A 20,750-nucleotide genomic window follows, 5' to 3' on the forward strand; every position below is an offset into this window, starting at 1 on the left:
CATCTGGGCCACACCATCTTTTTGCAGCTACCAACAGGCACAAGGTACAGAAGTCCACGTCCCACAGCATCTCAGTCAAGAACATCTACCACTCAGTTCTTGAACCAACCAGCAAAATCCCACGGTTTATCGACACTGCGACTACCTGACACTAAAATTGTTTTTTTTTTCCTAATTGTGTTTTTTTTGTAACAACTGTGTGTAATTTACATCTGGGATGGGACCCAGAGCAATAGAGCAGTGAAAGAAGTGCATGGAGAAAAGCCAGATCTAACATATAGAGAGGGTTTGAGGAAAGAGAAGCAGAATAAAGGGTGTAAAGGTAGTAAGGTAGAAGGGCTAAACTGCATGTACTTCAATGCAAGAAGCATCAGGAACAAAAGTGATGAACTGAGAGCTTGGATACATACATGGAATTATGATGTAGTGGCCATTACAGAGACTTGGCTGGCACCAGGGCAGGAACGGATTCTCAATATTCCTGGATTTCAGTGCTTTAAAAGGGATGGGGGGTGGAAGGGGAGGAGGGGGGGCATTACCCGTCAGGGATACTATTACAGCTACAGAAATGGTGGGTAATGTAGCAGGATCCTCTTTTGAGTCAGTATGGGTGGAAGTCAGGAACAGGAAGGGAGCAGTTACTCTACTGGGGTATTCTATAGGCCCCCTGGTAGCAGCAGAGATACAGAGGAGCAGATTGGGAGACAGATTTTGGAAAGGTGCAAAAATAACAGGGTTGTTATCATGGGTGACTTTAACTTCCCTAATATTGATTGGCACCTGATTAGTTCCAAGGGTTTAGATGGGGCAGAGTTTGTTAAGTGTGTCCAGGATGGATTCCTGTCACAGTATGTGGACAGGCCAACCAGGGGGAATGCCATACTAGATCTAGTACTAGGTAACGAACCGGGTCAGGTCACCGATCTCTCAGTGGGTGAGCATCTGGATGACAGTGACCACCGCTCCCTGGCCTTTAGCATTATCATGGAAAAGGGTAGAATCAGAGAGGACAGGAAAATTTTTAATTGGGGGAAGGGCAAATTATGAGGCTATAAGGCTAGAACTTGCGGGTGTGAATTGGGATGATGTTTTTGCAGGGAAATGTACTATGGACATGTGGTCGATGTTTAGAGATCTCTTGCAGGATGTTAGGGATAAATTTGTCCCAGTGAGGAAGATAAAGAGTGGTGAAGGAACCATGGGTGACAAGTGAGGTGGAAAATCTAGTCAGGTGGAAGAAGGCAGCATACATGAGGTTTAGGAAACAAGGATCAGGTGGGTCTATTGAGGAATATAGGGAATCAGGAAAGGAGCTTAAGAAGGGGCTGAGAAGAGCAAGAAGGGGCATGAGAAGGCCTTGGCGAGTCAGGTAAAGGAAAACCCCAAGGCATTCTTCAATTATGTGAAGAACAAATGGATGACAGGAGTGAAAGTAGGACTGATTAGAGATAAAGGTGGGAAGATGTGCCTGGAGGGTGGAAGTGAGCAAGGTCCTCAATGAATACTTCTCTTTGGTATTCACCAATGAGAGGGAACTTGATGATGGTGAGGACAATATGAGTGAGGTTGATGTTCTGGAGCATGTTGATATTAAGGGAGAGGAGGCGTTGGAGTTCTTAAAATACATTAGGACGGATAAGTCCCCGGGGCCTGACGGAATATTCCCCAGGCTGCTCCACGAGGTGAGGGAAGAGATTGCTGAGCCTCTGGCTAGGATTTTTATGTTGTCATTGTCCTCGGAAATGGTACCGGACAATTGGAGGGAGGCGAATGTTGTCTCCTTGTTCAAAAAAGGTAGTAGGGATAGTCCAGGTAATTATAAGCCAGTGAGCCTTACATCTGTGGTGGGAAAGCTGTTGGAAACGATTCTTAAAGAGAGGATCTATGGGCATTTAGAGAATCATGGTCTGATCAGGGATAGTCAGCATGGCTTTGTGAAGGGCAGATCATGTCTAACAAGCCTGATAGAGTTCTTTGAGGAGGTGACCAGGCATATAGATGAGGGTAGTGCAATGGATGTGATCTACATGGATTTTAGCAAAGCATTTGACACGGTTCCACACGGTAGGTTTATTCAGAAAGTCAGAAGGCATGGGATCCAGGGAAGTTTGGCCAGGTGGATTCAGAATTGGCTTGCCTGCAGAAGGCAGAGGGTGGTGGTGGAGGGAGTACATTCAGATTGGAGGGTTGTGACTAGTGGTGTCCCACAAGGTTCTGTTCTGGGACCTCTACTTTTCGTGATTTTTATTAACAACCTGGATGTGGGGGTAGAAGGGTGGGTTAAAGCTAGGGCTTTACTCTTTAGAGAGAAGGAGGATGAGAGGAGACATGATAGAGGTGTACAAGATATTAAGAGGAATAGATAGAGTGGATAGCCAGAACCTCTTCTCCAGGGCAACACTGCTTAGTACAAGAGGACATGGCCTTAAGGTAAGGGGTGGGAAGTTCAAGGGCGATATTAGAGGAAGGTTTTTTACTCAGAGAGTGGTTGGTGCATGGAATGCACTGCCTGAGTCAGTGGTGGAGGCAGATACACTAGTGAAGTTTAAGAGACTGCTAGACAGGTATATGGAGGAATTTAAGGTGGGGGCTTATATGGGAGGCAGGGTTTGAGGGTCGGCACAACATTGTGGGCCGAATCTAAGGTGGGGGCTTATATGGGAGGCAGGGTTTGAGGATCGGCACAACATTGTGGGCCGAAGGGCCTGTACTGTGCTGTACTATTCTATGTTCTATGTTCTAATTTTATGTTTTTTCTCTTGTGTATGCTGCTTTTATGATGCTATATGTGCCTGTGATGTCGCTGCAGGTAAGTTTTTCATTCCATCTTTTTATAAATGCATTTTTATGTATGATAATAGACTCAACTTTGACTTTAAATGCACCTTGCATGGAGACCACTTCCACTGAGGCAGCATTCCAGGCCTGGAAGACAATGAAATACCGCCTCCTTGTAGACTCCATAGGTGAAATTTTTGCTGAAATGGTCGCACCCACAGTGCAGGCTTCAGATGGCAGATGGGTGACCTCCAGAAGTAGAGAGAGTAAGCAGTCAGTGCAGGGTTCCCCTGTGGCTATTCCCTGCAGCAAAAAAGTTTTCCCCCTATGGATACTGCAGGGGGTGACAACCTAGGGCACAGCCGCAGCAGCCAGGGCAGTGGTATCATGGCCGTCTCTGAGGCTCAGCGTGGGCGAGTAAAATTAGGCAGAGATTGTTAGGAGGACAGACAACAGGAGATTCTGTGGCTGCGAATGAGAAGCTAGGATGGTGTGTTGCCTCCCAGGTGCTAGGGTCTACGATGTCTCAGGGCAACTGCAGAAAATTCTCAAGGGACAGGGTGCACATTGGCACCAATAACACAGGTAGACACGGGGAAGAGGTCCTGCGCAGTCAGTATAGGGAGTTAGGGAAGAGGATGAAGAGTAGGACCCAAGATAGTAATCTTTTGATTACTTCCAATGCCACGTGCAAGTCAGGGCAAGAATAGGTGTCATGAGCCCAGTGGGCCTGTGCACCTGTATTTGATCATTATTGTCTGGTCTAAAGTTGTTAAGCTCTTGTGCTTTCTGTTCAATCTTGTCTAGTTTATTTTGACCGACACGGGTTTTCCACATACTGTGATTATTTAATGTGGACTCCCGATTAGTGCTTATGGCAGGGCTCTTGTGTTTTGAGAAATTTGTCTTGTGGTGCCGATTGATCAAGCCAACAATATTCTGTTGGAATTCCGATGAATAAACTCTTGTTTCCACCTCTACAAGGGAGTCTGTCTGCACCTGGGTTCAGTCATCTATCAGCACACACTGTGACATTAGGACCCCACCTAAAATAGACCCAGCTGAGGTTCAATAACAGCTTGGACAAAGACAACATAAAAGCAAAAAGAGAGGGCAAATAATACAGCAAAAATCAGAGGAAGTTGGAGGATTGGGAAGCTTTTAAAAACCAAATGAAGGCAACTAGAAACATGATAAGGAGCAAGATGATGAAATAGATAGGTAAGCTGGCCAATAACAGAATAAAGGATACCAAAAGTTTTTTCAGATATGTAAAGAGAAAAAGAAAGGCAATAGTGGAAAATGATGCTGGAGAGGTAGCAATGAGGGCAAAGAAATGACAATGAACCTAATAAGAATTTTGCATCAGTCTTCACTGTGGAAGACACTAGCAGTATGCCAGCAATTTGAGAGTGTCAGGGGGCAAAAATGAGAGTAGTTGCCATTACTAAGGAGAAGGCACATGTGAAGCTGGAAGTTCTGAAGGTAGATACAGTAAGAGACCTGCACCAGATGGATTACACCCCAGGGTTCTGAAAGAGGGAGTTGAAGGGTTCAGAGAGACATTAGTAATGATCTTTCTGGAATGGTTCCACTGGATTGGAAAATTGCAAATGTCACTTCACTCTTTAAGAAGGGAGGAAGACAGAACAAAGGAAATTACAGGCCAGTTGGCCTGACTTCAGTGGTTGGGAAACTGCTGGAGTCCATTATTAAGGATAAGGTTTCGGGAGTCGCATGATAAAATATGTCAAAGTCAGTGTGGTTTCCTTAATGGAATCTTGCCCAGCAAATCTGTTGTAAATCTTTGAGGAAATAATAGACAGGATAGATAAAGAAGAGTCACTGAATGTTGTTTACTTGAATTTTCAGAAGACCTTTGACAAGGTGCCACAGAAAAGGCTTCTTAGCAAGATGAGAGCGTATGGCATTACAGGAAAGATACTTGCTTAGAGGGAAGATTGGGTGACTGACAGGAGGCAAAGGGTGGGAATAAAGGGGGCATTTTCTGGTTGGCTGCCAGTGACTGTATGTCAGTAATTTGGATGACGGCATTGATGGCTTTGTGGCCAAATTTGCAGATAATATGAAGATAGGAGGAGGGACAGGTAGTGGTGAAGAAGCAGGGAGTTTGCAGAAAGACCAAGACAGATTGGGAGTATGGGAAAAGAAGTGGCAGATGGAATATAGTGTAGGGATATATATGGTCATACATTTTGATAGGTGAAATAAAGGTGTAAATTATTTTCTAAATAGGAGAAAATTCAAAAGTCAAAGGTTTAAAAAGACTTAGGAGTTATTCTGTAGGATTCCCTGAAGGTTAACTTGCAGGTTGAGTCGGTGGCAAGGAAGGCAAATTCAATGTTAGCATTTATTTCAAGAGGACTAAAATATAAGAGCAAAGGTGTAATGCTGAGACTTCATAGGACATTGTTCAGACTACACCTGGAGTATTGTGAGAGGTTATGGATGCTTTATCTAAAAGATGTGCTGAGTTTGGAAAGGGTCCAGAGGAGGTTTGCAATAATGATTCCAGAAATGAAAGGATTAATGTATGAGGTGCATTTGATGGCCCTTGGTCCTGTACTCATGGGAGTTTCAAAGAATGAGGGGGATCTAATTGAAGCCTATTGAATATTGGAAGGTCTAGATAGAGTGGATGTGGAGAGGATGTTTCCCATAGTAGGTGAGTATGGGGCCAGAGGGCACAGCCTCTGAAGAGGGATGTCCATTTAGGACAGAGATACGAAGCAATTTTGTTTACCATAGTGTGGTGTATTAGTGGAATCATTGCTACAGACGGCTGTGGAGGCCCTGTCATTCAGTATAAGCAGAGTTTGGTAGATTCTTGGTTAGTCAGGATGTCAAAGGTTACGGGAAGAAGGCAGGAGAATGGGAATGAGAGGAATAATAAATCAGCTGTGATGAAATGGCGCAGCAGACTCGATGGGCCGGGTGGCCTAATTCTGCTCCTGTGTTTTATGGTCCTCCAATCACTTTCCCACAGATTTCTTCATATGGTCAAATGAACTACACCTAGATTTTTCTGTATTAGTTCCAGAAGTCTTGCCCCACATGAACTTCAGAATGTAAGCCAGATTCCAGTCAAAAAAGACAAGCTCTTTCTAACTGTTGAACAGTTGTTGGATGTGCTATGATGAATAATGAAGACATCACCACCTCTGTTTCTAATAGCAACACACAGGATCAGTTAAATTGTTCTGATTCTTTCAGTCTAAGCATGGCAATAATTAGTCAACATGCTGCTCTCAAATCTGTGCTTACTTTTTAAACAGGCAGTGAAGTGGAATGGTTAGTAGGCCCACTACCTCACGGCTCAGAGACGCTGTGTGAACTGGTTGGTTAATTGGATCTCTCTATGGCGTGGGGTAGATTCTGGGAGTTTGATGAGAATGCGAGGGAATAGTTTTCTGGGAAAGTTGTTAGGGGAATGTGATTCGTAAACACAAAATAATCTGCAGACACTGGGATCAAAGCAACACTCACAACATGCTGGAGGAACTCAGCAGGTCGGGCAGCATCCGTGGAAACGATGAGTCGACGTTTCGGGCCGGAACCCTTCGTCAGGACTGTAGGGGGAAGGGGCAGAGGCCCTATAAAGCAGGTGGGGGGAAGGTGGGAAGGAGAAGGCTGGTCAGTTCCAGGTGAAAAACCAGTAAGGGGAAAGATAAAGGGGTGGGGGAGGGGAAGCAGGGAGGTGATAGGCAGGAAAGGTGAAGAAGGAATAGGGGAAAACACAATGGGTAGTAGAAGGAGGTGGAACCATGAGGGAGGTGATAGGCAGCTGGGGGAGGGGCAGAGTATAATAGGGATAGAGGAAGGGAAGGGGAGGGAATTACTGGAAGTTGGAGAATTCTATGTTCATACCAAGGGGCTGGAGACTACCTAGACAGTATAAGAGGTGTTGCTCCTCCAACCTGAGCTTAGCCTCATCATGGCAGTATAGGAGGCCATGTATGGACATATCTGAATGGGAATGGGAAGCAGAGTTGAAGTGGGTGGCTACCGGGAGATCCTGTCTGTTGTGACGGATGGAGCAGAGGTGCTCAACGAAGCGGTCCCCCAATCTGCATATGATTGTTCTGTGAGCTATCATGGATTCAGTATGGTGACCTGGCCTCCTTCTATGTTGAATTTAATATGGAGGAATACCACAAGACAATTGCTGTGTCTATAAGACATTGGTACATAGAAAGGGGAAAGGCTTGTGTTCCTATAACAGACTGGGTCATTTGATAACCCAGAAAGAATAACCCACCAGAGTCTCCTGTGCAGAGGGCACGAGGAGAAGATTAAACCAGTGCCAACAGTGCTTCATTTGCTATCTTGAGATAATTCATGATAAAAATGGCTCTCAACCAAGCTTAAAGCACTGTAAATCAAAAGTGTGGAATAGTATTTTAACAAATTACAGAAAGGATTTGACTTCAGAACATTTTCTGCAATTGAGGGAGAGCTTGTAGGTGTGGTGCATTGGATGATTGGAACACTTTTGATAACAGCTGTGAACAAGACTGGAATATGTTAAGTTGTGGGTGATACACTAGTTGAGAATTAGTTAGTGAACACAAAACAAAGAGCAGGATTAAATGAGTCCTTCTCAGGTTGTCAGGCTTTGACCAGTGGAAGGGTTAGCACTTGGGCCCAAGTATTCACAAACCACATTAAAATTTGCCTGGGTGGGCCATATGTGGCACTTAAGCTTGCTGTTGGCACAAAGCTAAGCGGGAATATGAGAATAAGAATGCAAAGAGGTTTCAAGGGCAAGAGCAGGCAATTATTTGGTAGATGGAGTTTAAGAGTAAAGAATTCTTACTACAATTAAACAGAGCAGTGGCGAGGCCCCACCTGGACTACCATGTGACTTCGCCTATCCCCTAACAGGTTCTACTCCTTCCCCTTCCCTCACATTCTTCTGGCTCTGCCCCCTTCCTGGCCAGTCCTGATGAAGGGCCAACTGTTTATTCCCCTCTGTAGATACTGCTTGACCTGCTGAGCTCCTCTAGCATTTTGTGTGTGTCGCTACTGTGTAATATTTTGGACTTCTTACCTGAAGAAAGATATACTTGCTACAGAGGTCTCAGTAAACTGGTCCCTGCCATAACTGGCTTGTCATGAGAAGAGACTTAGTGGGACTGTGAGACTTGGTGCTCTCTAGCAGTAGGTATGATAGGTGACCTTATTAAGATGTACAAAATACACAGAGGTCTTGACAGGATGGGTCTGCTGGCAGAGGAGACTTGAACCAGGAGTCACTGCTCGACATATAAGGTAGTCAATTTAGGACTGACATGATGAGATATTTCTCCATTCAGAGGGTGGTGAATCTTTGGAAAGGCTCTCCTTGGAAAATTGTGGAGACACATCATTCAAGGCAGAGAACAATGGAATTTTAGATTTTAGAAGAATCGAGGGATATGAAAACAGGGAAAAACGTTTGAGATGGCTGTGGAGAGAATGCAGAAGAGATTCAAAGGAATGTCGCCTGGAATGGAGGGGTTTGGTTAGAAGGAGAGATTGATTGGGATGGGTTTGTTCTCATAGGGACTTAGAAGGCTGAGAGGTGACCTCACAGATGCTTAGAGAAGGGCATAGACGGGATTGACAGCCTGAATCTCCCATGGAGATCTAGCATAATAGGGAACAGCTTCAAGCACAGAGGTAGAAATTTAAAGGAATTCTGAGGGGTAATCTTTTTATGCATATGGTGGTGTCTATCTGGAATGAGCTGCCAGAGGAGGTGGTAAAAAATCTCACAATGTTTCTGAGTTTTTGCAATGTAACTACCTCATTATTCTTTCTATTTACACGACTTATTTACAGTAATTTTTATGCCTTTGCACTCTGCTGCTAACACAAAACAACACATTTAATGTCATATGGTAATGACAATAAAAGTGATTCTGATTCTGAAAAAACAAGGTATGGACAGTGACTCGTTGTTGTCTTTGAATCAATAGGTTGTGGGTTCAAGACCTGCCTCTGACTTGCAGGTAAAATCTCAGCCAGGACAGGGTTTCATGACACCATTTAGAGAGGCTATAAGAATGTTCCCAACCTTTTGAACACTCATTCCTTCAGAAGCATCCCCAAGGTAGATAAGGTGGGGATATGGATTTGGTTTTGTGACATCCTTGGAGTACACACATTGCTCTCTACACTATATAAATGATGGATTGGCTATAAAGCAATTTTGCACATTCCTTGCTTGTGTAAGTTGTGTTTCTGAAATCATTGTACATTCCATTGTAGCTTCCTCTTTTTAGGCAATTTATCATGGATTCATGCACTTTCAATCAAACTAGGAGTGCAGCAAGGCCCAAAGACCTTTACGTACATACACTGGGGAGGTTTAGCCCTGAGATGAACCCAAAAGTTGTCATAGTGACTTCCAGAAGGTGACAGGTGTCATGACTGACAGCAGGAAGCAGCCATCCTGTCCGTTGAGAGAAATGTGTTACCACATCACTATCAAAAGATTTCAAGAGGGGATGACACAGCAGTTGCCACACAATGCTGGAAACCTAGGTTCAGTCTTGACCTCAGGAGCTAACCGTGTGAAGTTCCCGTGACCACAGGGGTTTCTTCCAAACATCCCAAAGATGCATGGCTGTCAAGTTAACTGGCTAATGTAAATTGCTCCTAATGTAGAGATGTGGCTGGATAACTGGGTGGGAGGAATTGAAGGAAAAATGTGATTAATGTGGATGGATGTTTGATGGTTAGTAGGGATGTTATAGGCTGAAGGCCTTGTTTCTAGGATTCTATGCATCTTTCTCATCTGCATTCTCAGCTTCTTTCACCACCTTAAGCAGGTCCAATCTCTTCAAACTCTAGAGAATTCTCCACACTTCTTGTTGGTTAGATCGCTAGGCAGTATTTTTTGGGGCAGTCTCCTGTTTTAGGGCTGGGGACTTTCCATCTACCAGGAAGCTTAAGAATCTTGAATTCATCTCAGAGCAGTGGATTAAGGTGAGATTTAATGGAGATGCCTCAAATAAAGGGCATTAATAGAGTGAGAGAAGAGAAAATTTCCACTGATCTTTGTGCCAGCAACCAGAAGGCATGGAGTTAATTACAGACAATTGACGGGGCTTTGTTTTATCTTAGCAAGTTGGTCTGCAATACCTGAAAACTCATCTGAGTAGCCTTCAGGATGGATGGAGCTGGACAGTAACTGAACAGGAAATACTTGTACAATGGGAAAAGAAAAAGGGACTGGAAGTAACTGGAAAATACTGATTGGGTCAAAGGAGTAGTGTAATTCTATAGTCCCTACAGTGACTTGTTTTTCAAACATACTTCATTAGCTACACACCATAGAGGAGGTCCTGAGGATGTGCATGATTCCATATAAATCTACCATTTTGGTGCATTAAAAGGCCCATTCCTTTGATGACCATTAGAAATTCCACTAGCTTAGACTAGTTGAGAAGCTCTTAGAGAGGCAAGAGGATGATATAAAAATGGAGGGCTAGGTAGGAGGGAAGGGTTAGATTGATCTTACAATGTTAAAATGTCAGTACAATATTATAGGCTGAAGGGCCTGTGGTATTTTGTGTTTACAGAGCCAATAATTTTCTATTGGAATGGAAAGAGCTCTGAGTGAACTAGCAAGAAATGTCGTCCATTGACCATCACTAAGGTTGAACCTTCCATCATCAGTGGTATTATCTTCTGACTCTGCCTTTCTGCACCACTCTGCTCCTCTTCCTTCCTTTAAGATCCCAATAAAACCCGTTCCTTGGCCTAATCTTAGCCCAGAATTTCTGACTATCTTGTAACATATCTTAATGCAATTCACATTTTGCCTAATTGCATTCCTAAGAAAATTGTTTATAACACTGAAGGGTGTACTTAAACATGAATTACTCATGAATTGTGGATATGTTGATGCTTGCAGTACCTTAATGATGTGACGTCGGTCCAGGGCACAGATTGTCCTGCAGGTATCAGCTTTAGAGATCTATGTAACTTGAGGGAACAAATCATAAACTTTGCTAGCTGAGATCCTCAACTGAAATGGCCGATATTTAACCAAAAAATACATCCATTTCTGCTCTATCACCAAATGAGAATGAAGCTGGAACTACAGACATTTTCAACATTAGCAAAGACAAGGGATCACAGACAGATTTCTTTTACAGATACTTTTGATAAAATGGAATACTCTAGGAAGAAACTGGTCTCAGCCAAAGGAACCACCCTCGCCAGAGCACCAGCGCCATCTTCAGACATAAGAGAGCCAATCATTCCAAGTGCTTCAGTTCCCAATAGCTTGAGACAGAGAATGTAAGAGAAAAGAATGTAGCGGTTACCAGTTCTGCAATTTGTCGATGAATCTTGTAGTAAACTCCTTCAACCGTCTTACAAGGTGTCCATAGGGCTGGATTCTTAAAGCAACACTCTCAGAGGTGTCCAACACGAAATATAGATCTACAGGGCATTCTGTGGAGACAACAGGATGATTACAATAACTCAAATTTGAACCACGTCAGGGAACTCTTCAACCAATAAAAGTTGCTTTTTTAGAAACTGCAAGTGAAATACACGTCTTTGGAATACAAGGAACTATTGCCTCTTTTCTTCCTTGTGTATCTTAATAAATGTGATAGATTAACACAGAGAGACAGAGATAACACAAAGTAATGTAGAGAAGTAAAAGGGCAAGTAAACTGCATTGATCAAAAACAATGAAGCCGTCCATCATTTGACAGAATTCCTCTACAAAAACGTTGAAATTTCGTCTGAGCACGGATTGCAAACACCTACCTGGATGATACAAAGAGTTTCCTTGAGCCAGGGTAAAGCTCCATGCACAGCAGAGTTCGGTCAGTACGAATAATATCTTTAAAGACATGGTTCCCACTTCTGCAGTGGAACTCGTGTGCTGAGCACACGGAATATGAAGCAGAAACTAGGCAGGGAGAGGGAGGCAGAGCAGCTGAAGCCTTCGCTTCTGCTCCAGACGGAGACCAAGTATGAAGTAGGCTGGTCCTAAAAGCACCCAGCCAGGAATGGGAAAACTCCAAAAGTATGTGGTCTCCGTACAGCTGTGCAGAGAACCCGGCAGCTGCCAACAACCATTCTCTCAGCAAAATTACCATAAATTATGCTTGACAGGTAACATGATTACAATTTGCATATTCATTTAATATTTCCAATTCTGTAATTTCATTAAATGAATGTAAAAAAAAGTTAATCTTTGCCAAAAATCGATGTTGAAATCCCCCTGTTAGGTCCCCCACACTGCCCCACCCATCAAATGCTGGCAATTTTAGCCTCCAGCCTGCTCCAAGCTCACATGTGAATCTTTGTGAAACTTAAAAGGGTTGTTTTTTTCTGTTTCAGAGTTAAACAGTCCTAACCGTAGATGCATCTTTCTGGAGATTTTGATCCAAAGTGAGGATCAGTAACCAGTGCGGGCAGGTTTACAATAAACGACCAAATCAAAATAGCGTAAGGAAAGGAGAAATAGTTCTGACCCTTAATGTGTTGCATGAAAACAGATTTTAAAATGTTTTCAGAAGGGAATTAGATAAATACATGAATAGAGAGATGTGCAAGAGAATGGAGCGAGATCAAGGGAATCACCACTGTTTCGCTCTTGGGTTTGATTGCATAGATTGTCTATCTAGTAACACCCTTGTATAACACCCTAGTATGGTAAGTCCTTTCATCTGTCCGTACAAATGGTAAATCCATAGCCTAGTATGGCCACTGGGATTTATCTCTCTGTGGTGACCAGGGATAGCAATACCTCCGGAGGCAAGGTCTAATAGAAGTCAGTGCAGTCTGAAATGGAAGCCATTCAGCCCCTCATGCCTGCTGCCCCATTCAGTAAGGTCAAGGCTTATCTAATAACTCTGGACTACTTTCCTGCACTGACTACATATCCTTTGAGGCCCTTAACATTAGTCATGTGTCAATCTATGTACTGATCATCCTCAACCTAAATTGAATAAAGAATTCCAAAGATTCACCAATCTTTAGGTGAAACAATTTCTTCTTTGTTCTGATTGGCTGAAAACTTATTTTTAGACCATGATTCCTAGTCCTGCATACCTCAGAACATCCCAACATCTGCTATATTAAGCCCTGTGTTCATTTTGTACATTTCAATGAATTCCTTTCACCTTCCTCTGAATTCCAGAGAGTACAGGTCCGGCCAATTTAATGTTTCCTCATGAAAAAGCCCCTCTCCCCACCCCAGGAATCCATCTAGTGATCCTTTGCTAGACTCCCATTATTCCAAGTGCATCCTTCACTGTGTGGGACGATCACATGTGTACATAGTATTCTAGATGAGGTGCCATTGTATATAATGCCAGTGAATCACGGTGGCTCTCATACAGTACATATAAGTTCTCTTGCTAATATATCATTTACTTTCCAAATTGCATGTTGCAGCTGTATGCTAACTTTGAATTATTTTTCTATGAGGGAGCCCAGGTCTCACAGAACACCAACATCTTTCAATCTCTCCCCATTTAAAAAATGCTCCCCACTTCTATTTTTTAAACCATAAGACATTGGACAGAATTAGGCCATTTGGCCCATTGATTCTACTGTACCATTCCATCATAGTTGATTCATTATCCTTCTCATCCCCATTCTCCTACCTTCTCCCGATATCTTTGACATCCTGACTAACCAAGAATCTACCAATCTCTGCTTAATGACAGGGCCTCCACAGCCATCCGTAGCAACGATTCCACAGATACACCACACTATGGCAAAAGAACTTCCTTCTCATCTCAGTTCTAAAGTCCTTCTCTTCAAAAGCTGTGCACTCTGGTCCTAGACTTGCCCACTATGGGAAACATCCTCTCCACATCCACTCTATCTAGACCTTTCAATATTCAATAGGTTTCAATTAGGTACCCCTCATTCTTGGAAACTCAACCAAGTACAGGCCCAGAGCCATCAAATGCTCCTCATACATTAATCCTTTCATTCCCAGAATCATTCTTGTGAACCTCCTGTGGACGCTTTCCAATGCCAGCACATTCTTCCTTAGATAAAGGGCCAAAAACTGCTCACAATACTCCCAGTGTGGTCTGACCAATGCCTTATAGGGCCTCAGCATTGCATCCTTGATTCTATACTCTAGTCCTCTGGAAATGAATGCTAACATTGCATTTGCCTTCCTTATCATCGACTCAACATGTAATTTCTGTATATTTTTTGGAAGACTGCTGTGCATTCAAGGAATAGACCCATTTCAGGAATATATACTTGCCAAATCCTGTGCCGTATTCTCTTTTTTTCTTTTTCACTTGGTTGATATCATTTTCTGCAATGTCCATGGTTCCAGAGTTCAGGTTGGCCCATTGAGCCTGTGTTACTTTCGGGGTCTCCTATACGGTGGACACCCACAAACCCTGCCCAAAAGGAAGCCCCATCCACACCGCCTCTCATTAGTGGCTGCAAATCTTCTCTTCTAGGCCTGACTGTAATTGGTCTCTTCTCCACTTCACTGGCCCATCAACCCAATCAGAAACAACTAAATCAAGTCCCAATTGTCAAGTTTCATTTTCTTTTGCAATGAAGAGGGTCCAGATTCCAGGGGCAGTCACAAATCTCCTGACTACATGGTGAAAAAGGCAGAAAGCAGGAAATTAAGGTTGGAATGATTATTTTAAGAGAATTTCCCCATTCCTCCTGCAATTCAGATCCTTGCCCACATGTGGTTTCTGCTGTTGTATTCCAATCAATGTAAATGAGTGAAGAGTCTGGAGCCAAACAAGCTTCACGTCCATCCCCTGCTACTCCCTTGCCCTGTGCACATAATCTTCCTGGCTCAGGTGGCACGTTGCCGGTCTGGTGAGGGATTTATCATGTCATGGATTTACCACTGCCAATCACATTCTTGATCTCTAATGCTAGATGTACTGGGCTGAATGCAAGATGGCATTTTATACACATGCCCTTACCACCTCCACCTCCCAGGTTTTACATTTGTCTCCTGCACTGATGGTAATGATGAGGATGATGAAGATTAGCTTTATTTGTTACAAGTACATCAAAACCTACAGTGTCACTTGCATCAAATCGATGAAGATTATGCTGAGCAGCCCACAAGTGTTGTCTCACTTCCAGCCCCAACGTAGCATGCCCACAGTTACGAGCGCTAACCTGTACGCCTTTGGAATATGGGAGGGAAATGGAGCACCCAGAGGAAATCCACGCAATCATGGGAAGATTGTACAAACTTTTTACAGACAGTGGTGGGAATTGAACTCCTGATGTTGCAGCCAGAGTGTTGCGAAGCACTGGACTAACCGTTATGCCACTGTGTCACTGTGAGTCATCTTCACCAGAAGAATTCTGTCTTGGATCGTCTCCAGCCCAGGGATTACTCCAGCCATGCATCAGCAGTCTATGACAATGCCACTGGACACTTTGAGTCTCTCTTCCCACTTGCTCTGACAACCAGATGTTCTTCACCTTGACTGTGCTAATTCCTCTCTGCTGAAATCTCTCCCCATGCCCCTGCCTGTTCTCATCTTATTTCCCTCATACTCTATGTGGTTTTCCTCCTGATGATCATGAATAACCCACTGTTTCCATGCCAACCAACAAATACCCACGTACATTAATTCAATTCCCTCTCATCCCCATCAACTACATTTCCATCGAGTCTCCAGCCACCCACTACTCTAGGGGACAATGTACAGCAGCCAACTAACCTACCAACCCACCCGTGAGAGGAAACTAAAACATTTGGAGCAAACTGAGAACGTGCAAACTCAACACAGACAGCACCCAAGGTCGGGATTGAACCCGGGTTGCTGGAGCTGTGAGGCAGGAGCTCTATTCACTGTGCCACCTGTCTCCTACTAACTTGGAGGTAGACACTTTTAGAATAGGCTTCAGGGTCATATCAGACAGGTTATGGCCTCTCCTGGCCTACCTCTCCAGCAGACCAGGTAGAGTGTGTTGTATTAGACTCCTACCGTGTGAACACTGACTAAGGTATCAATGAAAAGAAATAGCAACATATGTGACCTTGTTAGACCCATGTGCTATCAGTTATCCGTTGTTAATCAGCTTACATTCCAAATCTCAAGCTATGGGGTAGGGAAAGTACCCTACAAGGATGAGACACTGGCATTGATGGGTGCTCCTGAATGGATGCAGTGTATCTATTCTTCACTAACAAAGTTTTCAGAAATTCTCCTCTCATCTCCATGATCTCCCCCTCAAGTAGAGGTCTATCCAAGCCATCAACACCTCTTTCCATTTCTTCAACATTACCTCAGCTGGCAAAGGAGATTCGAAACCATTAGCTGAAAGGCTGGCTAAAATCTCATAATCACCCAACGGTATTTCAACATCGAAGTTTTATTGCAGCAGTTAATCAGCAGGATTTGCTCTGGAGATTCAAAACATTCAGCAGAAATCTTGAAGTTTTTAATTTGTCGGGACGGGTTTCAAACAGCCTTGATGTAGCACCTTCTCCCCTGGTGCAGCCATAACTTAAATGACTTGCCTCAGGGTCAGAAGGTAGAAGGATCAAATTCCCTAATGAGTTATGTGCTCACAGAGAACAGTGATGGCCTTCCAGTGAAGGAGTGCAGTGGTCCATCTGCACAGAAATGCTGTAAAAAAGTAGAGAAATTCTACTTGTTGCCTTGCCTAATATTTATTCCACAATGTCATTAAAAAGCATCTGTATCTCTAGTCCTGGTTCTGTACCACTGAACACACAAAATGTTGAACCTTGAAGAGGATGGGCTACAGCAGCAGAAGACCATGAACATACTCTCAGTGGCCACCACAGGAGGTACCTAATAGAGTGGTCACTGAGTGTAATTGCAAGTTGTACATTTTTTCAACTTCTAAGTAGTGAACAAAAGTTCCTTCGAAAAGCATGCAGCACAGAGTAACTTTTTTTTCAGTGCAGAATTGCTGAGGGGGTCCTCAGCGGGCCACAGCCCTCATGCTTTCTTTCGGCTTACGACAGATGGGATGCTTCTAATTTCAAAAAAACTACTGAACAAACTATAACTGGGACAGGGTCCATGTGCGTAGGTTGCAGGAAAGCAGAGAGTTCTTACAGGCTTACTCATTAAATACTTTGGAAAGAAACATTACCATCGAACATCTTGATGCCAAACAAACGTTCAACAGCAATCCGCTCTAAGTAATCTGCCTCATTCTGTCCCCTGTTACTCTGCATTCTACCAAAGTGTTCCATGATGTAGCTAATTAGCTACTAGACTGGCAACTTCCAAGCAGTTCTGAAAGTTTCAATGAAATGAAGTGATATTTTTTGCCACTGACCTGCTCACTGGTGCTCAGTCTTGGAAAGCTCCAAACCTTATCACAGACTGAGCTCAAAAATGGAGCAAAGAGATAGCTTCCAGAGGCCTTGAGTGACTGCTCATGGCAATGAGGCTGTACTTGAATGACCGTGGCATCAAGGAGACCTGGTAAAACCGAAGGGTGGGCTTTGACCCATTGCCAACTGAACGTTGCCTCAATTCCAATCTTTTGTGGAAAAGTTCTTCCAGAGAAACACGTCGTCAAAAGTAACACACACAAAATGCTGGAGGAACTTTGACCTCCACTTATTTAGATTTAGATTCAGATTCAGATTTATTTATCATATGTATATCAAACCATACAGTGAAATGCATTGCTTGTATTAACAACCAACACCAGAGTTGTCACACATTCCAGCACCAACATGGCACACCCACAATATTTTGCATAACTGTCTACACAACCAACAGCAACAATAGAAGAAAACAAAGTAATAACAGCAAAGCTAGCCCCTTTCCCCCCACCCACCCCATCACACACATGCAGGCAGGTCTCCAACCTTAGGACATAGAGCTTCTGGGCCCCCACTTCTTGACTCCAGACTCTCAGGACCACAGACATCAGGCCTCCAACCTTCAGTCCATGACCCGGGCTTACAGACTTGACCACTTACCTTCACAAATAAACATTATTCATCAAAAAAAAAATAGATACGGGTACAAAAAAAAAGAGTTCATGGTTCTGGTTACATTTGTAATGTCAGCCATTCAATGTGTTTTTGGTTCTATCCATTGCTAAAATGGCACATTTGAATACATAGCACCATTATTACTCATGTGGCCTCCTGAGGTGATACAAAGCTCAAACGTTTGAGAGGCTTCTGTTCCTTTAACCCCTTAATGTCTAGTGAAAGAGGGACAATGAGTCTGCATTGCTTCTTCACAACGCCTTTGAGTTAGCTGCAATGACCTTTGAAGTGTCCCTCAGCAGGCACTGCTGTAGCCTCAGACGGGCTTGTCATTCACATTCTCGTATGGACTCCTTGCTGTGCTGGAAGACCAACATGTTTCCGGCAGACTAGACAGCATTTTTCACTGAGTTCATAACTTACGTTATTTTTTGTATTGGATTGGAGTACATGTCACACAAACACAGCTGACTTTGGTTGCTGGAGATCAGTCAACCTTGTCTCAGTCCCTTGTGAGTTTCTCAGGACAATGTCTGAGTGCCAACTATCTTCAGCTTCTTCATCAATGACCCTCCTTCTGTCGAAAGGTCAGAAGTGGGGATGTTCACTGGTGGATGCACAATGTTTATGTCCGCCCACAATCTCTCTGGAGTTTACATGCAGTGAGACCTGGACAACATTCAGATTGTTTGCCGGCATTTGGTGCTCAATAACGATCGTCTCCTAAGAGGAAGTGTAACCACATCTTTTTCAAGGCAAAGGCATTAACTAAGTTGAATCCAAAACCACCAGCAGCCCAGCTTACCACTGTCCAGATGCTAATCAGCCACAATACTAAAGCAGGTCAGAACCAGGTGACTCATTACCTATATCTCCCACAAGGCCAGATCATATGAAGGATCTCAACCCAGAACATTGACCATGCATTTTCCACCCATAGGCCTGCTGAGATCCCCCGGCATTTGTACATTGCTCTGAATTCCTTATTTGCAGTCTCTTGTGTCTCCACAATAGGAACGTGATGGAATTCCTTTTTGAGTGCAGATTCTATATCTCTCAAGAGAATCATGTCCACCATCTTAGTCATTCAGAGCAACAGCATGTACTCTTCACAGAATGGAAGGAGGAAGAGGGAAACTATGCGGTGGAGGATGAGGGGGAGATAGGAAGAGAGGGTGGGTGAGGTATTAAGGGTAGGAGAAAGGGAGGGAGAGAGCGGGAAGGGGTAGAGAGAGGGTAACAGGAGCAGAGTTAGTGAGGGAGGGAGAGAGGGATGGAGAATGAGAGAGAGAGAGAGAAAGAGAGGAGCAGGATAAGGGGGAATGCCAAAAAATATCACAATATTCAAAGGAAGAGAATTGAAAGAAAGCAGCGTTTTGAGGGCTCTAGGGGTGGAAGGGATTAAAGTGTAAATAGGCATTTGAACATGACAAGTTTAAAAAAATATCTTTGGAGCTTATAAGGAAAAAGTAGCCCATAAGGCCCTTTAAAATTAAAGGCAAACCATTTTCATTTGGACCAGTCAAAATATTCATATTATTTTCTAAATCGTGAGATTAAAATTGAAATTAATTTACAATTCATGTTTTTAATTGTATGGTTAATTTTATAACATATTGATAACAAGGGAATTGCCAGCAGACAGGTGCTGACCTTGGTTCAACTTGGAGAGAAGAAGCCAGCCCTATAGACCTGTATAATGTTACCGATAAGCCGGGTACCACAGTCCGTGCAACAGCTTACGGAGACTCCTATTCAATTCTACGGCATACACGAACTGTGCAACACAATGTGTGCGCATGCGCCGGTCGTGCATGCAGCCTGTTACAGCCGTTCCGATCAGTATTCTTACTTTTTTCTTCTTACGTTTTAACTTACGTTATTTTTTGTATTTTTTCCTCACGGTAACACGTCGAAGCTGCACCCTCTCTAACATGCTGGTAGAGAGAGTTTTATTTGGGATTTTAATGCTGGAAATAGTTACATTCCGACACGTCTCATTAGCGGGACAGAAGCATGGTCGCATTGTTCATTCCAGGGACCAGCTGCTTGCGCTAATGCCGGCCGGTTTAGCGAGCAGAGCGGCGGACACCCCTGCTGAAATCTGGAGGAAAACACACAGAGGATGCAGAGGAGGATCACAAAGTCGAGGAAAGAGGACCAGGTCGAGACAACAGAGACTTATGGAGAAGTGGAGTTTGGTGGGTAATAAAATGGACGAGTTCACAGCGCTAGCCAGGCATCAGAGAACATTTCAGGAGTGCAATGTTATGTGTTTCACTGGAACGGGGCTGCACGAGGACATACCCGATCAAAACTTCTCCATGGACGGCTTCCAGACCGTTCCGGCTAACCGGAAGTGCACTGAGAGCGGTAAGCGTAAAGGAGTTGGGTGCTTACTGTTCTGGTTAACAACAGATGGTGCAATCCGGGTCATACTACGATCGAGGAACGTGTTTGTAGACCGGATATTGAACTTTTTACTGTTGGACTTCGGCCATATTCCACCGAGATTCAACACTGGGTAGCACGGGAGATCATTCCTGCCTGTGGCCATCGAACTTGCAGCTCCTCCCATGGAGGGTCAGACACCCTGAGCCAATAGACTGGTCCTGGACTTATTTTCCATCTGGCATAGTTTGCATTTTGTTGTTTGATTGTTTGTGGTTTTTGTATTGCTATATTTATGCTCTATTCTTGGTTGGTGCGGCTGTAACGAAACCCAATTTCTCTCAGGATCAATAAAGTATATCTATCTATCTATCTATCTATCTATCTACTTGATTTTCTTCGTTTTGAAATGCGCCTGCCTTGAATATACTCAGTGATGGAGACTAATCACTGCAGTTGGGCTATAAGCTACCACAAGCAACAGCATGAGGATAGCCAGATATTTCAAAACTGAAATACTGCAAGGGAAGGAAAGCCCAGGACTAGAGGATGTAGATTTAAAGGGAGATTTAAAATGAAGCTGATAGACAAGCATTTCATA

The 20,750-nt window shown here is 43.6% G+C and overlaps 1 protein-coding gene across 1 annotated transcript in view; it reads right to left on the reverse strand.

Annotated features, from left to right (window-relative positions):
• col6a1 (collagen, type VI, alpha 1) overlaps window positions 1-11,826 on the reverse strand; it is an 89,707-nt gene extending 77,881 nt beyond the window's left edge. Inside the window, exons 1-2 of the mRNA XM_063051585.1 lie at window positions 11,572-11,826; window positions 11,118-11,247 (exon numbers count right to left, since the gene is read on the reverse strand). Coding sequence (XP_062907655.1) covers window positions 11,118-11,247; window positions 11,572-11,659 — 218 coding nt within the window. The 5' untranslated portion in view covers window positions 11,660-11,826. The remainder of the gene's footprint in view (window positions 1-11,117; window positions 11,248-11,571) is intronic.
• Between the last annotated feature and the right edge of the window lie 8,924 nt (window positions 11,827-20,750).

Source organism: Mobula hypostoma, chromosome 6 (genome assembly GCF_963921235.1).
Source record: "Mobula hypostoma chromosome 6, sMobHyp1.1, whole genome shotgun sequence".
Taxonomy (NCBI): Eukaryota; Metazoa; Chordata; class Chondrichthyes; order Myliobatiformes; family Myliobatidae; genus Mobula; species Mobula hypostoma.